Below are 18,683 nucleotides of genomic sequence, written 5' to 3' on the forward strand. Positions count from 1 at the left end.
ATCAAAAGTCTAGTTGTCTGGCTTTGCTCATCTTTACCACTTTATTTCTTCCTTTAAATCAATCGTTTTCTCGCGTTTCAACTTCCATTTTCCGTATTCTCAACCGATGACTGACTGAGACAATTATTCTCTTACACTACAACAGTATGTTGGAAAAAAAGAGCAGAATGAAATGTGTTTTTTAAAATGGATACATCTCAAAAATGAAACATTTTTCCTGTCTTGCCTCTTTTTTTGTCTCTTTTATTTAACTTTTGTTTTACATCAAATCATTTTTATTATCAGTTAATCGGCAGATGATTTCCCCGATTTATCAGTTAATGGTAAAATGTATGAAAAAGATGAACGTTTTGTATATTAATAGACCAAATAAAGTCACTTTAAACGCACCACATTTGATATTCTGCTTAAATCACTGATTGATTTTGTGATCTTAGACTCATCGATCCTCAGTGGAAAGTCACAGCAGCTCAGTTGTGTTTAATAAACACTCAAAACCATTAGTAACAAGAGAAATAGGTATAGTTGTAAGTAATAATAATAAAATACACTAGTATAGATGTAAATTTACACTATATACATACGGGTTAGTTAAACATAGGATGGAATAATACAGTTGGAGGAGAACTAACACTTGCTGATTTAATATTTTTTGTGTGTGCTTCTGGGGGTATTTTAATTTCGTATCTTGTATTTTAATCTTGTATTCACTCAAAAGTTCATCTGGATGTCAGTTTTATTGGCAATTATCTCTTTTTCCCTCATTACAGTGAAAAGAAAATTAGGAAATAATGGTTTGCTGTTTAATTGACTTGGGAAATAGATGAATAACTAATTCCTTCTAGACATTTTTACACATAAACTTAAATTATGTCCGTTTGCTTCCACACAACAGACTTCCACTCAAGTCATAGATTTTTTGTAATGTAATTCTTGAAAATGTTCCTCCTTTCTTCTCTCTCCTAAACAGCATATGAACTGGATTGCAATTTACTCTAATTCTCACTTTTTTTTTTTTTGGCACAGTAGCAAATAGCCCGAGTGTCCAAATATTGATTTTGCTTTCCCACGCTATTGTGCCTGGGAAAGTTTAAAAAAAATAAATAAAAAATCTGCTCTTAAGTGAATAAAAAAATCAATTAAATGCAACGTGGAGTAAAGCGCGGGGACATTTGAAGCGTGCGCCCGGCTGACGGAGCGCAGGAGGCGGCCCGAGGTCTGGAGGCTGGATCCTCCGTCTCTTCTCCGTCTCCTTCGTGTAATTTCCCCACCTTTGTGTTGTGATCGGCTCTCTCCCCGTCTTGTTTCTCACACCCACACCACCCCCCCTCCACCCCGATACCCACCCCCTCCTTCATCCCACCCTACCCTACCCTACCCCATCCAACCACCCCACCTCCCCTCCGCTCCCTCCACACCCCCCCTCTCCTCCTTTTAGCATCTGAAAAGACCACTGAGTGAGAATCGATGGCGCAGAGGCCCGCTTGACAGGACAATAAACCACAAAGAAGGGGTGAGTTTTTTTTTTCCTCCTCCTCTGCTGCTTGTTTCCTCTTTCTTATTCTTTGCGGAATTACTCTAATGGCACAACGGCGAGGAGGATGTCTCGGGGCTGGATGCGTGGAAATGATATTTGACACAAGGCATCTTTTGTTACCGCGATATGATTTACAGGAGGCGTCAGCTGCCGTGGTCCCACTCCACAAATAACAAGAATTTTAAAGAAGAGGGGGGGAAATAAATAGAAAATGAGAGGAATCGGGAGCAAATTAAGCAGCGGTTCGGCATCATGCAACGTTTTTTTTTTTTTTTTTTTTTTTTTTCCTTATGAGGGGGGACTGGGAGTGTGAGGGGGGGGGGGGGACATTAATTTCTCATGAACACACATTCACCTTACGTAACCTATAAACGCGTCCCGGTGCTGTTATTGCGAGAGAATAGCTTGCACTTGTCTCTGCAGGTTTGGACGCCTTGGATTTCATTGGGCGATGCGGAACCTGGAGGGATGTTAATGCGGCTATCTTGTAAACAAAAATATGTCAGCGGGCTCGGAGTCTTGTTTTGGTTCTGTTGTATTATTATTAGTGCTACTATTAAAAGGACCTCCCCTGGAAGAGCTGAGCGCAAACCTGTGCGTAATGTTATAATCGCGCCGAGCTGTTCCACATTCCTTCCCCTTTTTCTTTTCTTTTTTTTTTTTTAACCCCCCCCCCCCCCCCCCCCCCCCTCCTCAGCCATGAGCCATGAGGAGAGGACAAGTCTCAATCCAAAGGCGCAGGGGGAGCCGTCTATTTACAGCTGAGGCGTTTTAGATCTGCCTCTCATGTCCTCTCATGCCACAACAATAGCTTCCATTTTCCTCATCAGCCTCGGGCATAATCGACCCCCCCACAAACACACACACACACACACAACACACACGCACACGCACACAAAATAAATAATAGATAGATAGATAAATAAAAGCTATTATTGGGTCTTAGTCTCCACATGTCTGCACGCAAACAGCTGAGGCGAAACTGATGAATCATATTATCGATCTCACCGCTGAGATGAGAATGTGTTTTTGGCTGCCGGTAACCTCAAGTGACCTGACAGGCGTGTGTTTGTGTGTTTGTGATGTACCCCCTCACCCTCCATCCCCACCCACACCCACACTCTCACTCCTCCCTACCCACCCACCCACCTCCTTTTCTCTTGGCAGCCTCTCCGCCGGCTTCCTGCACCGTGAGACGCAGCGATGCTCCTTCCGAGGGAGGCGTCTTCTCCGCCGTCCCGCCGTCTCCTCGGCCTCCTGGCACCGCCGTCCGCCCGCCTCCAGACACCGAAGCCCGGCCACGGCTTCCCATGAGGCGACCACCAGAACTCAACGTCGACCGCTCTGTATGGGGCCTCTCACATATGAAGTAGGTGCCTGTCATGGCCTGTCTCTGTGTGAACACACTGGAGTTGGTTAGTTAATCAGGTTGAGTGTGAAATGAAAGATCCAAGCTATACTTCCTGCCTCCTATAGACATGGAGACTTTCATCTTCACGCCTTTAAAGTCTGTGTCATAAAGTCTTTACATTATGACCCTTATTTTTAACCTCCTGAGACCCTGCGTCTTCATAAGTTTTAGTTTGTGGTTACTTCTTATTCTGCTTCATTTAGACCTCTTGTCCTCATAAGTGCATGCTTTTGTACAGAACCTCATCGTTTATTTACGCTCCTTAACTTTTCTTGTTTGATATAATGCACAAATTTAACAAATTCTATCAATAACGGGCTTCAGCATCGCTACTTAGCACGTACTCATGTGAGGACATCGGGGCTTCACTGTTTGCAATCCTGATTTTGCTCATAAATGTTCAGGTATTGAAATAGTTTTATATTTTTATTGCACATTGGTGATTTTATTGCATTACACAATCAAATAATGCCCGTGTCCACATACAGGACTTTTTTTCCTCCCAAAAAAACTCCTTCCCGTTCAAAGATGATGCGTTCAGAGATGAGTTTTCATGCTACTAAACCTAAATATCTTGGAGAAATTAAAGATGCGTCCCATTTATTGCAGCTTCCTGCTTCTAAAATCTTCAAGTTGCTGTTTTCTCTCATTTATATCACTGTAAATTGGTGTAAATGTTTGATTTGTGGCACTTTTACATGTTTAAATTGTAGTTTTATTGCAGCATGTACCACGAAAGCTGCGCTATATACACGTTAAGAACAATGATGCTAAAGCACAGCTGAATTCTAACGTCAGATATCGATAATGTGAATGCATTAAGTCAACTAGTTCTGCAAATTAAAAGAATGAATGTGTGTGGATATTAGGGTCAGAACTTTAGGTGTCTGTAATGTCAAGCAACTCCGTCACAAAGCTGCTATTTGGTCTAAAAAATAAAGACAAGAAATGGCATGGGTTTGTCTCCTTTTGGACTGAACAGACCCTGCAGACTCTTAGCTGGGAATGTTTAAACCACATACTTTCTACTATTGTGCTGATTTTTTTGTCATATTATCTAACCTTTAAAAACGAGGAGCTTTGTACGGCGAGAGGAGAATCCTATATACGGAAAGCACTGGTTAAAGATGAGTCTCGGCTGAAACTTCTGCAGCGGTTTTGTGAATAAGCCGGAGCCCCCAGACAAACAGTCTGATCTTTCTGTCAGTGATGCCGAGTTTCTGACTCACGCTGGGACAAAGATTTTCGAGGCATTTCTCAGCAGCTCGGTCTTAAAACAAACACCAGCATCCTCCCGCAGGTAAAAACAGACAAGGATCGATAATAAAACTCCTTCCAGTTTTTCATTCCTTCAGCAAAAAACTGCAGCAAAAATGTTTTGTTTATGACGCGTTATAGATTTATTTTTAATCACAGACTGAAACCCAAGGTCCAACACTATGACTGTGATCATCTGCACAGGAACACACTTAACTCCTATTAGTAAAAGTTTCCTTTACTACCCAGAATTTGCCTGGAAACATAAACTCATTAAATCGTTTAAAGTTTGGGCTGATTTCGATGCTGATTTTTTGGTTGAAATGCGACACAAAATGAATCCAAATGGCGTCTTACCGGACTCATATCAGCCAGAGTAGCCCAAAATGTCTCTTGCTCAGATGTAGAGTTGTCTCATTCATTAAAAAAAGTCTTAAAAAGGAAAAAAAAAAGGGACATGGGAATTAAAAATCATCTGCAAATTATGGCAACAAAACAGCTGAAAGAGGCTACAAGCATGAAGGCTGCAGCTGACATTTGTAAAAAAGAACAAAAAGAAAAAAAAAGGGGGGTTTTGGTTTGGATATGGTATTTTTTATGCTCTTGTCAGAAGGAACGAGTGCGCTGCATCTAAATCGTCTCATTAACAAAGATAAAATCTGTTTCAGTGACTCATCTGCTCAGTGAGTAGCTGCAGAAATTCTGACGCTAATTCTTGGATAGCTAAATGCTAAAGCTTGTGCATATCTGACAATAAAAAGTGAGAAGATTAACACAGTTTTCTTCTTCTTCTTCTTCTTCTTCTTCTTCAGTTGACATGGAGGATGAAGATGGGACTTGTCTACTTGATGTTTTGTGGTGAGTTTCTGCTTCTTATTCGCCTCAGTGTTCAACGTCCCGTTCGGTTTGGGTTTAACTCGTTTTGGTTCTCCGCCTTCGCAGTGACCCCCAAGCCCTGAACGACTTCCTTCATGGGACCAATGAGGTGAGTGTCTTCAGATGGAACATGCAAGAGCTGTAACGTAGCGCTGGGTTCTGTTCCTTTCCGACCTAAAATCATCTGATTTCATCCCACCAGCTGCAGCCTGAAGACTTGCTCATTAACTCCTCCTCTGGGGAGCCCTCCCTCTTCACAGACGCCCCGGTGAGTGTCTGGATCCACAGCCAGCAGCGTCACAACAACCAACATTTTCTCCCCGGAGAACCCTGTTTTTCTCTCCTCCTGTGCCTGAATGGGCTTTTCCTGTTAACTCCCGCTAATCACACGATTCTCCCCCACTTTCACCCGGACTCCTCTCTCCCCTCTCTCTCTCTCTCTGTCGCCTGAACCTCTCTTTCTGTCTCCCGCTGTTCCTCCTCCAGAGTCCCGTCTCCCTGCTGGGAGATGGCGGCGACTCCCCAGACACGCCTCCACCTGGGTGTGTGGATCTGTCGTTCCTGGAGGAGGCCCTCCTGTCATCTCCGGAGGGCGGGGGAGACCCGCAGGAGGCGCAGCGCGGGCCGCCTGCGGAGGCCGACCGCGAGGCGAAGAAGGGAGAGGTGGAGGAAGTGGCGGAGGCGGAGGTGGCCTGCGACATCCTCCAGCAGAGCCTGCAGGAGGCGGAGATCACGGAGCAGACCATGGCCCTGGAAGCAGGTCTGGCGCAAGCAGGAGACAGCCTGTCTCTGTACTCCCCCGCTCCTCTCCTCCCTCCCCCGGCCGTCCCCTTCATACACAAGTCTGTGACCTTACCCCTCACCCCCGCCCTGCCCAGAGACACCCAGGCGGCCGTGGAGCCCCCCCAGCCCTCCCTGCTGGCCGTGGGGCCGGGGTGTCCTTCTCTGAAACCCGCGGCTCCTCCACAGCTGATGGGACTCCTGCCTGGAAACGTGTTCCCTGCTCCTTCTCCAGAGACCTCCTTCTCTCTGAGTCCTGCCCAGGCCTCCAGTATGATCATCCACAAGGCTGTTCCCAGCGTCACCAGTCGGCCCCTCATCACCCCCACGCTGAGGGCGGCGGCGGCGGCGGCTGCGGCGGCCGCTCCGGGCATCGTCCTGCAGCGCGCCCCTCTCCCCATCCAACCCAAGCTGCCCATCAGCATCCAGCCCAGACTGGTTCAGATTAGCCCCAAGCCTTCCGGGCAGAAACCCACTCCCGGTCTCACGTTCGTCCCTGGGTCCGCCTCGCCAAATATTTTGCTGTCCCACGCCCCGGGCCAGAAGACGGTGGCTCCGCCGCAGCAGCCCAGCCAGCAGATCCACAAACAAGTCAGCCTGCAGCTGGTCAACCAGGGCGGCTCCTTCGTGCTCCAGCCTCAGGGACTCTTCCAAGGCCAAAACCAGTTCCTTCTTCCAGGCCAGTGCCCTGTTACGATTTCACAGCCCGCCAGTGCGGCTCGGCCGCTGCTGACGTCCAGCCACCAGGGCCCGTCGGTCCACGGCGTGACGTCCTCCACCGGGCAGCTCGTGGACGGCTCTCAGATCCTAACCGTGCCCCAAAGACAGCTGAACTTCAGCCCCGTCTTCACCACCCCCACAGGGCAGCTAGCGCTCCGCCAGGCCACTGTGCTTTCAGGACCTTTGCAGCTGCAGTCAGCGCCTGCTACTGTCTTCCAGATGCCGGCACAGCTGGCTGGAACCTACACCCCAGGAGGGCAGGGGCAGCGTGCCACCCTGGTCCACAGTCCCGCTCTAGGAAACCACATTACCCTGATCAACAGTTCAGGGGTGCTTCCCCCGGATCTCACTTCCATCTCGATCGTGAACGGCCCCTCGGTGGTTCAGGGGCTGCCTTTCGCCGCCCAGGCCCCGGCCCCGGCCCCGGCTCCTCAGGCGGGGGTGACTGAGGGGCAGCTGAGCCTCCAGCAGGCCTCTGTGGTGCTGCTGCCCGAGAGAGCTGTTCAAGAAGAGAGGAGCAGCCCGGAGGAGACGTTCCACCAGCTGCCACAGGTGAGCTCCCTCTGCAGAGACAGGAGGTCCGAGTTTAAATATTAGGCCGTGAGCTGGTACATGGGAAGTAGTCAGGAAGTTAAACTGTTTCACATTCATGTACAAATCCTTAAACTCCTCCCTGGTTTGCTCCTTGGATGTTTAACCTTTAATAATAATGTGTTAGAAAGACGAACCCGTCAAAACTGTTTTATTCCAAACAAAAACTGTCTAAAAAACAATGTTCATCATTATCAGCGTTGTTCTTCACCTCATATTTAACTTGTTTTTCATTCATATCCATGTCAACACCGGATTAAATGTTTTTTTTTTTGACCCAATAGACCTTTTAATATCATTATTATATATAAAAAAGTGGAAATTGAACTGAATTTGATCCACAGAGCAACATGAAACATTTTCTTTCATCCAGGGGTTCATGCATATCTGACCCATAACAACACAGGCGTCACTTTCTTTGTAAGAGATTTTAAGAATTTACTGAAATGGTGAAAAATTCTTTAGTTGTGTTAAAATGTCTGTTCTTGAGGACGTCATGAAGCCTCATCCCCACAGAAAAAATAATTACTTTTTACACATTTTTTACTTGGAAATGGGTCAAGTTTGACGCTAACACAATACAAGGTTATAAGGCTTAAAGTCATCTAAATCTCTGCATGCGTCATGATATGTGCCAACCGTTTTCAGATCTGAAGTAGAAATGCTCTTAAACTCCACTAGGGATGAGTATCGCTAAAGTACCCAAACCAGAATGGAAAACATCGAAACTTTTTTATTTTTGAGGCATTTTGTGACGTGCAGGTTGATCAGAATATTAATTTAAATACTAAAAGACGGCACATTTCTCTGCTTTTATGCTTTTCAATCAAATTCCTTGTTGCAGGTTGACCCGTCTGTATATTCCGAGGTGATATTTTAACCGTTTCTTAGGCATTTTGAAGGTTCACCTCCGTCTATGCAGGTGGAAAAGCATGTCAGCACCGCAAAAAAAAGAGCTAAGGGGACGCTAATTAAAAATTCAGTGGCACCGAAGTGAAGCACCCAAACGGTCTGGTTACGGCCGCTTGCGTCATCCCCGTCTGCCCGCGCCCGTCTCTAACAACAGCGCACCTCTCTGCTCTGCCCCCGCCCGCAGCCCTACGGACACGTTCTCCAGCACGTCTCCGTGCAGCCGCCGCCCCCCGCGGCCCTGCAGGCTTCGCCGCCCCCCATCGTCACCGTCCTGCAGCCGCCCCCCAAGCCGCCGCTGGCCCCCGATCCAGCTGCGGAGCTGCCCAAGCTCCTGATGCCCCCGGCCGACGTGACGCAAGCCGCGGACGAGGCGAACCACTCGCTGAGTCAGAACCAAGCCTTTATGCAACATCTGCAACAGGTCAGAAGAGACGAATAGTTAACACGCAACAGAGCTAAATATGTCATTCTCTTTTTACTTTAAGTCAGGTGAAAATAAGTGAAGGTTCTTTTAAATTGTGTCTCATTATTATACCAGAAAAATGTATATATTCACAGTTTTAATCAATCATTAGCTCATGTCCTGGAGGCTTTAGTTCAGAATCAGTGAAGAAGATTAAAGTGTTTTTTGTCTCGTTTCTACTGCAGCAAGCACTTAGTTCTCCCCTCACCTCCGACCTGCTGGCTGCTTCTCTGCCGGTGGTTCCCCTGGAGTCGCTCTCCTCCCCGGTCCCTGGCGACGGAGAGAACCAGCCTCTGGTCTCCGGTCCGGACGCCCACACCCTGATGTCAGACCAGTGTCTGGAGGTCTCTCCTCTTCACTCGGACCCCGAGGACGCCGCGGCGATCTGCTCCCCCCCCCTGAGCCAGGCCCTCTCTTCTCCTCCTCCTCCTCCTCTTCCGGCCGCCTCCCAGACGGCTCCGCCCGGGGCCGAGAGCTCGAGGACGGCGGCCCCTCCGCCCCTCGTCGAGCCTCAAGTCCAGTACCAGGTCCAGGTCCCGCATCAGCTCCAGTTTGCCCAGAACCCCGTGCAGATCCAGTTGTCCGCCCCCCAGTCTCCGCCACAGGTCCAGGCCTCCCAGGTTCAGGTCCAGCTTCCCGCCTCCCAGCCTCAGTCCTCCACCCGTGCTTCAGTCCACAGCAGCCCCCCGCCTCCGCCTCCGCCTCCGCCTCCGCCTGTCAGTGTCTCCGTGCCTCAGCAGCAGCCTCCTCCTCCACCTCCTCCTCCCACGGCTGCGCCCGCTGTCCTCTCCAAAGGAGGAGACGACGCCGCTGTCCAACAGCACACACAACAGAACAGTGAGTTTAAACACACTAAAATTAATAATAACAATAAATTATCCTGCTGCGCTCTCCTCTCACCTCCGTCGTCTCCTTGGTCAGAGCCGACAGCTGCCTTGGCCGTAGAGAGCAAAGCGTTTGCTCTCGATGTCCATCCGCCCTCTCCTGCACCCCAGGCAGCCCAAGTTCACGGGCCCCCAGCTCCTATGGAGTGTCCCCCCATCCAGACCAGCCAGCAGAGCAGCACTTCAAGTCCAGTTCATTTAAGAGTAAGAACATTCACGATTGACTGATGCATTCTTATAAATTCTTTTATGTCTAACTGGGAAGTTAGGTAGTTAGCACTGACGTCTCACAGCGAGAAGGGTTCTGGGTTCTAATCCATTTGCATGTTTGCATGTTCTCCCTGTGTGTGTGGGTTCTCTCCAGGTGCCTTTGCTCGTTAGGTTCTAAATTGGCCGTAGGTGTGAGTGTGAAAGGTTGTTTCCTCCTGAAATTTGCATCCAGGACACTTGTTTCTCAGACATATTACATGTGACATGTGACAGACATCAAAGTGGCCCCCGGTCTCACAGCGCCCAACAAATGATTCAACAAATGAACAGACTGAGGGATAAAAGAGTTCCTCAGTCCGTTTAATCTAGTTTTAATGAATGAATGAATGAATGAACTGTATCTGATCATAAAAGAAATGTATTTTTTATCATTTCTGTCATCAGTCGACATCATTTCCTCTCTGGACTGAGCTGAAACGGCTCCAGTCCGAGAGAGAGAAAAAAAAAAAAAAAAAGAATATAATGATGATTTGTTAAAGGTCAGCAAACGTCTACTCACCCAGAATGTTGTGTGTCTGCCAGCTGGCAGGTCCTCCGAAGCCGCAGAGGGAGGAGAGGCTCACACCAGCAATGCGCAGGCACAGGTAAGAGAGCGACGGTCTGCAGAAACTCGCCCACCGCTTAGAAACCTTCGCTCATCAGACGCACAGTCACGTTTTATTTTACTGGGGAATAACAGAAAAACGGATGATATGTTGGTTAATAAAATACGAAACTATTGCATCATGTTAAATGTGCAAATGTCACATGACATCAGTGGTGGAAAAAAACAAGATTTCCTATCAAACAGAAGATCAAAACATAATTTTAAGCCATTATTTTACAGTTAGATGACAGAGTAAAAGAGATCCAGTAGCACATCCCATGTCCTCCCTTCCTCCCTTTCAGGTTCCAGCAGCAGCTCTGTCTGGATCACGGAGCGGTGCAGAACCCGTTCACCGGCCCGGCCTTCTCCACGCTGAAGGACGCCGTCAGACGCCTGCTGCCTTATCACACCTGCGCAGGTCACCTGCCCACTCAGGATGACTTCAGTTTAGGTGGGCGAGCCTCGACCCTTTGTCTGTAAAAATCCCAGAGCCGCAGGCTAAACATTCACAGACCTAGAAAAACAACATTTGTCTATGAAAACATGGCTGCAGAAACGACGGAAGTTACTCAAACGAGGTCGAAAAAAAAATACGCGGCTTGTCGACCAGTGTGTAACACATCACATCGATCAGCCACAACATTATGACCACCTTCCTAATGGGCCATGGGCCTTCTCAAGTCGTCCTGTGGTGTCTGGCAACAACAGCCTCTATGGTGGATCATACTCGGATCAGTTTGGGATCTAGTGAATTTGGAAACCAGCTCAACAACAGTTGTTCTTAAACAGTTTTTTGTGTGTGCGTGTCAGGCTGCATCAATCAAGGAGTGTCACTTTTATGGGGTGGGGGGGTGTCTGGTCTGGTCTATGTGGGTGCTACATGTCTAAGTAACATGCACAACCTCCAAAAGTTTCTGAATTGCCACAAGATGCTCAGTGGTTTTTACTTTTCCTGTCATAAAACTAGCCGGTCATAATGTTTTGGCTGATCGATATGGTATACCTCCTTATTGTACTCGTGTTGCAGTTCTATCATGATCACGGTTCTTAACGTTCAGACTGTTGGGGGCTAAAAAAACGAATGACCACGGCTGGGGGCATCCTTGTCGTTGCCGTGGCGACCGCCTCCTTTCGGCCTCGCATCCTTTCAGTATCAGTTTCTGGCTTTTTCTGCTGCATGTGTTGACTGATCTGGCTAAAACCAGCTGACACCGGTTGAGACGTTCCTCTCCACAGTGGACCAGGAGTTTGACACCGTGACCGGGTTCCTGCTGAAGCGCACCAAGGACATGGTCAACAAATACCGGCAGCTACTGGTTAGAGAAGCGCAGGTGAGACACGACTCAGCGACATAATATTAAAACCCGTAAAGAATGCGGTGTGGAGGTGTGTGTGTTTGTTTGACGGGATGTGAACCGGTCTCCACAGCAGGAGAGTCCGTCGGCGGAGATGGTGATGCTGGAGCGTCTCTTCCTCCAGGCCGAGCGCTACACGTTAGCGGAGGACAGGCGGCGAGCTCGCAGAGACCCGGGTCAGTGTCCCAGCAGGAGAAACACAACCTGTCATTAGTATCTGTCAGCTCACAGACGATTCTTAACAGACTGGTTCAGCAGCGCCTCAGTAGCAGCTCCCAGGTGTGAACGTGTTATTAAGCCGGGTCGTGCTGAGAGAGACTCAGGCATTATGATTAAAAAAAAAAATTACATGTGAGAGGTTAAGAGCAAATTAAAGAAGCGGGGTTCTTATGTTAATTAAAAGATTGGGGAGAAAGAGGCTGTTAAATGTCAGGCCCCGGCTGATGTTGGACTCTAGGACCATTTTTAATTTTTTTTTTTTTCTTCTGAGGTTTCAGAATAGATCAGATGCTCTTATTATTAAAATTAAATGCTTGCGTTGATTAATTCACTTTACAACAGCTCACATTAATAAGGTCTGATTCTCTCTTGTAGTGTTAGGTGGAAATATAATACATTAAAAAAAACATTTGTTTTTTACATATAGAAAATATTTAATTAATTACAATAAATGATAAAAATATATTTGTCATGTTAAAAATATATCTCTGTCTGGTAACTATTTAATATCAGGAAAATAAATAAAAGAAAACAACATTAATTCATCAACACTACAAAATAAAAAAACATTAACTATGATAAATTTTAAAAAATATTTCTCTGCCTGCTTATTATTTTGTCCTACATTATTATTTTATTAATCATTGCTAAAAGGATAAAAAATAGTTGCAATTTATGACATGAAGTTAATTAATTATCAGGAAAATATATAAATAATAAATAAGGAATAAAAGAAGGCAACACTAATTCATCAACACCGGATTGGTACTGTAAAAAAAATTAAATAAATAAATAATAATAATAATAATAATGGAATAAATAAAGTACATTTTTATATTGTCATCGTGGATGAAATAATAATCAGATGAAATAATAATTAAATAATAATGCCTTCTTTTTCCAGACTCCGCTGTAGACAAACATCTGTGTGTATTTTTGTTTCTAAAAGAAATAAAATTACAGATTTTTTTTCTGTTCATTTGTTCCAGATCATAAAATTAGTTCAACTACTGAACAAAACTTTAATATGAGAAGTGATGCTGATTCTGTTAACTTTGGCTGCTGCCTATCACTATTCAGTGCTTGCAGGTCTCACGTGAGTTGCATTGTGGGTAATTGTAGGAGACAAATATGGACGAGAAAAACATGGACAGATTTCGTGACTTATTATTTATTTTGAAGGGTCAGTTTTGAGGAACGTTTCTAGGAGAGATGAGCACAGCTGGAACAGCCCTGCTGTTGCCGTGGCGACTCGACAAGTTCAGCCACCCTCCTCCTCCTCCTCCTCCTCCTCCTCATCCTCCTCGGCACAATTTCAGGATTTTAGATTTCTCTCAGGTTGTTGGTGACGTGTGTTAACAAATCGGTTTAGATGTTAATTTATTTGAGGAGTTTGTTAAACCAGCTACGTTAGTGACGTGGTTGTCATGGTGATGAGCGTGTACATGGATGGAGAGGTGTGGTTGTTTTGGCTCTGGAGGTCAAATATTAACATTTGCATGGACACTAGTTTTATTTATTTAGTCATTTAACCCATATTTATCCAGGTTAGTCACACTGAGATCAACGATCTCTTTTACAAGGGAGAAAAGACAGACTCCTGTCTACTTCTCTTTGATTAACACAAAAATATACAGAGACGTTTGTCTGCAGCTGGAATTTAATCTGAAGAATCTGGAAAAAAGAAGGCATTATTATTTAATTATTATTTAATCCACAATGACTATATAAAAATGTAAATTTTAGTATTTTTTTACAGTACAAATCTGAGGTTGATGAATTATTGTTGCCTTCTTTTATTCCTTTTTTTCTGATAATTAAATTAACCTCATGTCATATATCAGAACTATTTTCATCCTTTAATTAATGATTAATAAATTAATAATGTTGTATAAAATAATAATTAGACAGAGATATATTTTTATCATGACAAATGTATATTTTTTTATAATTTATTGTAATTAATCATATCTGGATATTGCAATATTTTCCACATATATAAAAAAATCTATTTCAGTTTGTTTTTAATTAACCTAAAACTACAAAGTAGAAACAGGCTTTATTACTGTGAGCTGTGAAGTGAAGTGAATTAATTAAGGAAAGCATTTTATGTTAATAATAAGAGCATCCTTTCTATTTTGAGACGGCCTTTATACACTTATAAGAATATAAATGCCTAATTTAATCACCTAAATTAGAACTTAATAATAATTTTTCCATATGAAAAACATTGGCATCATAAGTTCAGCCCACAACTGCATTAAATGATGCTTTGTGTATCTGGTGTAGATGAACGATGTTTCTCCTCCTCTCTTCCCATCCAGAGTCATTCATGTCGTCCCTGGCTGCGTCTGCATCTTCCCCCCACGGCGCCCACTCCTCCGGCCCCGCCCACCTGTGCTCCTCGGGCAGCCCCTCCTCCCCGCCGGCCTGGACGCGCCTCTCCGACCGGCCGCCCGGACTGAAGACGTACCGCTCCAGCTCCCGCGGCGCCCTCCGACTCACCATCAAGCACGAGTCGGGCTCCCGGAAGGTGATCCACAACTCGGCGTGCGACCCGGGGCTGAAGCGGGACCACACGGGGCAGCAGCTGACCAACGGCGAGCGGACCGACGGGGCCGCCCCCCAGCGACCTCGGCCCGACGAGGAGATGTCAAACGGGGCTCCGCCCGCTGACCCCGTAGAGAAAGCCCAACACGTGGAAGATCCCAAAATAAAACACCCTCTTTCTATGCCAGAGCCGCAGGGGGTTTGCTTCGCTCCCAGAGACGTCAGCGCCCCGAAACTGAAATGTTACCGGCTGGACGCGTCACCTCGGACGGAGCAGCAGCAGCAGCAGCAGCAGCAGCAGCAGCAGCAGCAGCAGCAGCTCAGCCCGGCGCCTCCACCCCTCCAAGAGGACAACATGCTCAGCGAACATCTACAGAGTGCCATCGACAGCATCCTGGAGCTCCAGCGCCTGCAGGGCCCCTCCGCCGCCGCCGCCCCAGCCAGGGCCACGTCAGGCCCTTCACTGGACCAGGCTGTCACCAGCATCCTGGAGGGACACCTGTGAGGTAATCCACCCCGACAGACGTCCCCCAGATAACAACAAAACAAACAAAAAAAAAAAAAAAACATCCGTCTGAGATGAAGGCGTCGTAGACTTTACCATCTGCTCCCGGAAGGAGTTCAGAGTTTTACATTTAAAGATTGTTTGAAAGAAAAACACGAAGAGGCACTATGAAGAGATGCATACCAGACAACAGCACTATCTATAGTCCCATAGGTGTTAGATACTTCATTTTGATGTGCGTTTGTGGAAAAAACAAAAAAAATCTATTTGAATAGGAGCTATATTGTTTCAGTGGTAGTCAAGTCATTCAGAGGTTTACGACACTGGTGTTAACCTTCATCAGCATATAGTATATAAGTAATAGTGAGGACAACGAACACGTGGAGTAGACTTGAGATTATTCAATAGTTTTTTATAAGATTTCTTTGAAGGAGTGGGAGGGACGGGGGGGATAAAAAAAAAAATAATGTGAAGTTTCTTTTGCATAGTGCCAAGCTTCCAGGGTATTTATTTTTTTGATAATCTGTGCCAATCGTGTTTGGTTTTTCTTTGCAACGCGTGAGGAACGAGTGTGTTTTTTTTTTTTTAATTTTTAGTTTGAGTGCGCGCGCGAACGACTTCCTGAGACGGGACCGAACAAACACACACATGTTAAAAAAAACAAACAAAAAAAAAAAGATCCCGCAGGTTCATTCATCATCACCATCATCATCTCGGCGTCAATGAATGAAACTCCAAAGAATTTGTGACTCGCTTCGTCCTGAATACACCAGCAAACGTCCGTGTCGTGTCTCATCCTGCAGAACTGGAGTCGAACCCAGAGAAAAAAAAACAAAAAAAAAAAAAAAAAACACACACACACACACTTTAGGCAGTTGTTTTATTTATTTATTTTAAAGTTGCTGTCACTCGAACTGTGAAATATTTCTGTTTTTCAGAGAATGATTTCCCACTCTGTGTGTATTAACATGCAAGCAATAATAAGTTGTTAGGAAGCAGCGGTGGTGGTGGTGGTGGTGGTGCAGGGAGGAGGAGGAGGGAGGTCTTGGCCTGTTCTTTAGCTCATCACCGTCCTTGGATGATTGTTTTTCCAGGAATGAGAGATGCTCAGTTAGTCATCGAAGCCCCGTGTACTTTAGAGTTTCTGACGTGTCCGAAGGGCTTCGTGGTGACGGCGTCGATGACCATTAAATAGAAAATAATTAAAAAAAAAAAACAAAAAAAAAACGTCAAAAACTAGCCTCTCTGCATCGTCGGACAGCCTTTGACCAAAAAACTAGAGGAATCATCCGCTTTTATTTATTTATTTGTTATTATTATTTGGTTTGTAGCCTGCCATACCGAAGCCGAAGATTTATTGTTTTCAATGATTTCAGCCGTTGTGGAGCAATATGATTTATTTTATTTTACTTACGTGACAATCTGTACGAAAATGTGAATTCTGTTGTGCAAAAATGTTCCTTGTAGATGATTTTTACCTTGAAGGTTAAAACTGACTTTTATTTTATTGTTATTGTTTTATTTTTTTTTGTGATGTAAATTCAAAAGAAAAAAAAAAATAATTAAGAAGTGCTTCAAAATGTTGCTGTTAATTGGAAAATGCCTTATCGTTAGTTCAGCGTACCTTTAAGGAAAAGGGATCTGCAAAGGAGAGATAATTCGTGTGATGTTTCGGATACTCCAACACAAAAAAAAAAAAAAAGAAAAACAAACAGAGATTTGGGGCTAAATCAAACAGGCTCATTTCTTGAATTATTTCTTTCTTTTACGTGTAAAAATCATCTTTTGTTTTAACGAACAAAAGGAGTTATAATATGCAGTAATTTAGTGTTGAAACTCTCTGCCGGTGGAAACACAACAGGAGGATTCATTGAGAAGTCTTGCTAAATGTTGATTATGCTAACCATAAAGCTAGCGGACACTTAGCTTAGCATAAGGGCTCCTCTTGTGTTACTCAGAGCCTCATAAGGCCCAGCTTGAAAAGTTCCGTACACAAACTCAAAAGTTCAGTTTGTTAAAATCTGCTTACCAGCACCGCTAAAGCCATGTTTGCATGCTATATGCTAAGCTAACTGAAAGAATTTGTCCCAAAAGAAGGTTTTGGGACAAAGAAGTTGTCAAAAAGCATCTGGGTTCACAGGTTCCAGTGTTGTAACCGTGAGCTTGCCAGTTCAATTTGAAGGTAGCATTAAAACCAGCGCTGTTTGCATGCTATATGCTAAGCTAGTCAAAAAAAGTTTGCTCCAAAACAAAAATAGCAAGCATATCTAAAAATGTATAAATCCCCCTATTTTATTATCATTATTGCTAAATAATGTTGAGTGATTCTACTTTTACCGCCATGTTTGGAGGCTAGGTGCTAAGCTAGTTACAAATTTGTCCCAAAACAACAAAAGCACATCACACTTCTGAGCACATCTTACAAAGTAGAAGCATTTCCAAGCGTTTCTTACGACAAGTTAAATTGATTCAAATTTTACATTGCATTTTTTGCTAACTATAAAGCAAGCTAGCAGCCATATGAGAGTGTGAGAGAACTACAAATATGGCGAAACAGATCATATGCCGCTTTCCAATGTGGGGTTTGTTCATCTTCCCGTCCACTTGAAGGCAGCTACAGTCATGTTTGCAGGCTATATGCTAAGCTAAGCTAAATGCCTATTTATCCCAAATCTGTGTTTCTCGTGAAAAGTTAGATTGATTCAACTATAAAGCTAGCAGCTACTTAGCATGAGCACTACAAATATGGTAAAAGAGGTTATATGCTGCATTCAGATGCCCTCTTGTTGGCATTCACAGTCTCGTGAGTGAACATTTCCAAAAAGCTACAGCCATTTTTGTAGGCTATATGCTAAGTTAATCGCAAATTTGCCCTAAAATGACAAAAAAGACATTACATTTTACAAAATGCAAGAACTTCCAAGTGAAAAAAAGTTAGATTGATAACATGAATTTATGCTAACTATAAAGCTAGCTGCTACTTAGCATGAGAACTACAAACATGGTGTAAGAGGTTGTTTGCTGCATTTAGATGTATTCTCAGACTTTTAAGCGGGAATTTCCGAGCTCAGTGAAAGCTCCCGACTTCCAGCACGACTAAAGCCATGTTTGCAGGCTAAATGCTAAGCTAATCGCCGATCCCAAAAGCAAGCGTATCTGAAAAATGAAATCATCCCCAGGTGTGTTTCCACCCTCCCCGGAGGTTTCTCTGTAATGCAGTAAAGATGTCAGAGTGCCAGGATTGCGCTCTCTTCGTCACCGCTAAACTTCTTAAAAAGGGGAATTCCACCAAAATTTGCTAGAAAGTATTTCCCAAAGCTTTGTCCTCGTTAATAATTCACTCGAGATGAGAAGAAAAAAAAAAAAAGTCAACTTTGGTGGAATCCCCTTCGACGAAGCAGCCGCCTCATGTGCCATTGTTATCGTTGCAGTGTCGAACACTGACCATTAGAAGGTGTCCTTAGTTTTGTTAGCGTCGTAGGACAAAGAGATTCTGCATGTCGAGCCGTTATCTTTTGTTTTTTTTTTTTAAATTTATTTGTAAATGTGCTTTATTTAATTTTCCTGACTGAACTGTGAAACCAGGGGAGCTCATAACTAATTCAGATACAAAAAAAACATTTGACTGACAGATTGTTCTGATGCCAAAATCAAGAGGCCTTAATTCAGCAAAACTAGATTGTAAAAAAAAAAAGAAAAAAAAAAAGAAGTCATTCCTGACAAAAAAAAGTTCAACTAAAGACTCCTTTGACCTGAAAGTCACGAGT

The 18,683-nt window shown here is 44.6% G+C and overlaps 1 protein-coding gene across 1 annotated transcript; it reads left to right on the forward strand.

Moving 5' to 3' along the window:
* The first annotated feature begins 1,339 nt into the window (after positions 1-1,339).
* Positions 1,340-18,625, forward strand: si:ch211-168d23.3 (BRD4-interacting chromatin-remodeling complex-associated protein). Its single transcript, XM_047611369.1, has 14 exons — positions 1,340-1,513; positions 2,705-2,906; positions 5,018-5,063; positions 5,148-5,190; positions 5,284-5,349; positions 5,568-7,133; positions 8,269-8,505; positions 8,733-9,384; positions 9,469-9,635; positions 10,224-10,285; positions 10,590-10,738; positions 11,524-11,618; positions 11,716-11,818; positions 14,186-18,625. The coding sequence occupies exons 3-14, from the start codon at positions 5,023-5,025 to the stop codon at positions 14,914-14,916; spliced, it is 3,912 nt and encodes a 1,303-aa protein (XP_047467325.1). The 5' UTR covers positions 1,340-1,513; positions 2,705-2,906; positions 5,018-5,022; the 3' UTR covers positions 14,917-18,625.
* Positions 18,626-18,683: the final 58 nt, after the last annotated feature.

The sequence above is a fragment of the Mugil cephalus genome, chromosome 17 (assembly GCF_022458985.1).
Source record: "Mugil cephalus isolate CIBA_MC_2020 chromosome 17, CIBA_Mcephalus_1.1, whole genome shotgun sequence".
Classification (NCBI taxonomy): domain Eukaryota; kingdom Metazoa; phylum Chordata; class Actinopteri; order Mugiliformes; family Mugilidae; genus Mugil; species Mugil cephalus.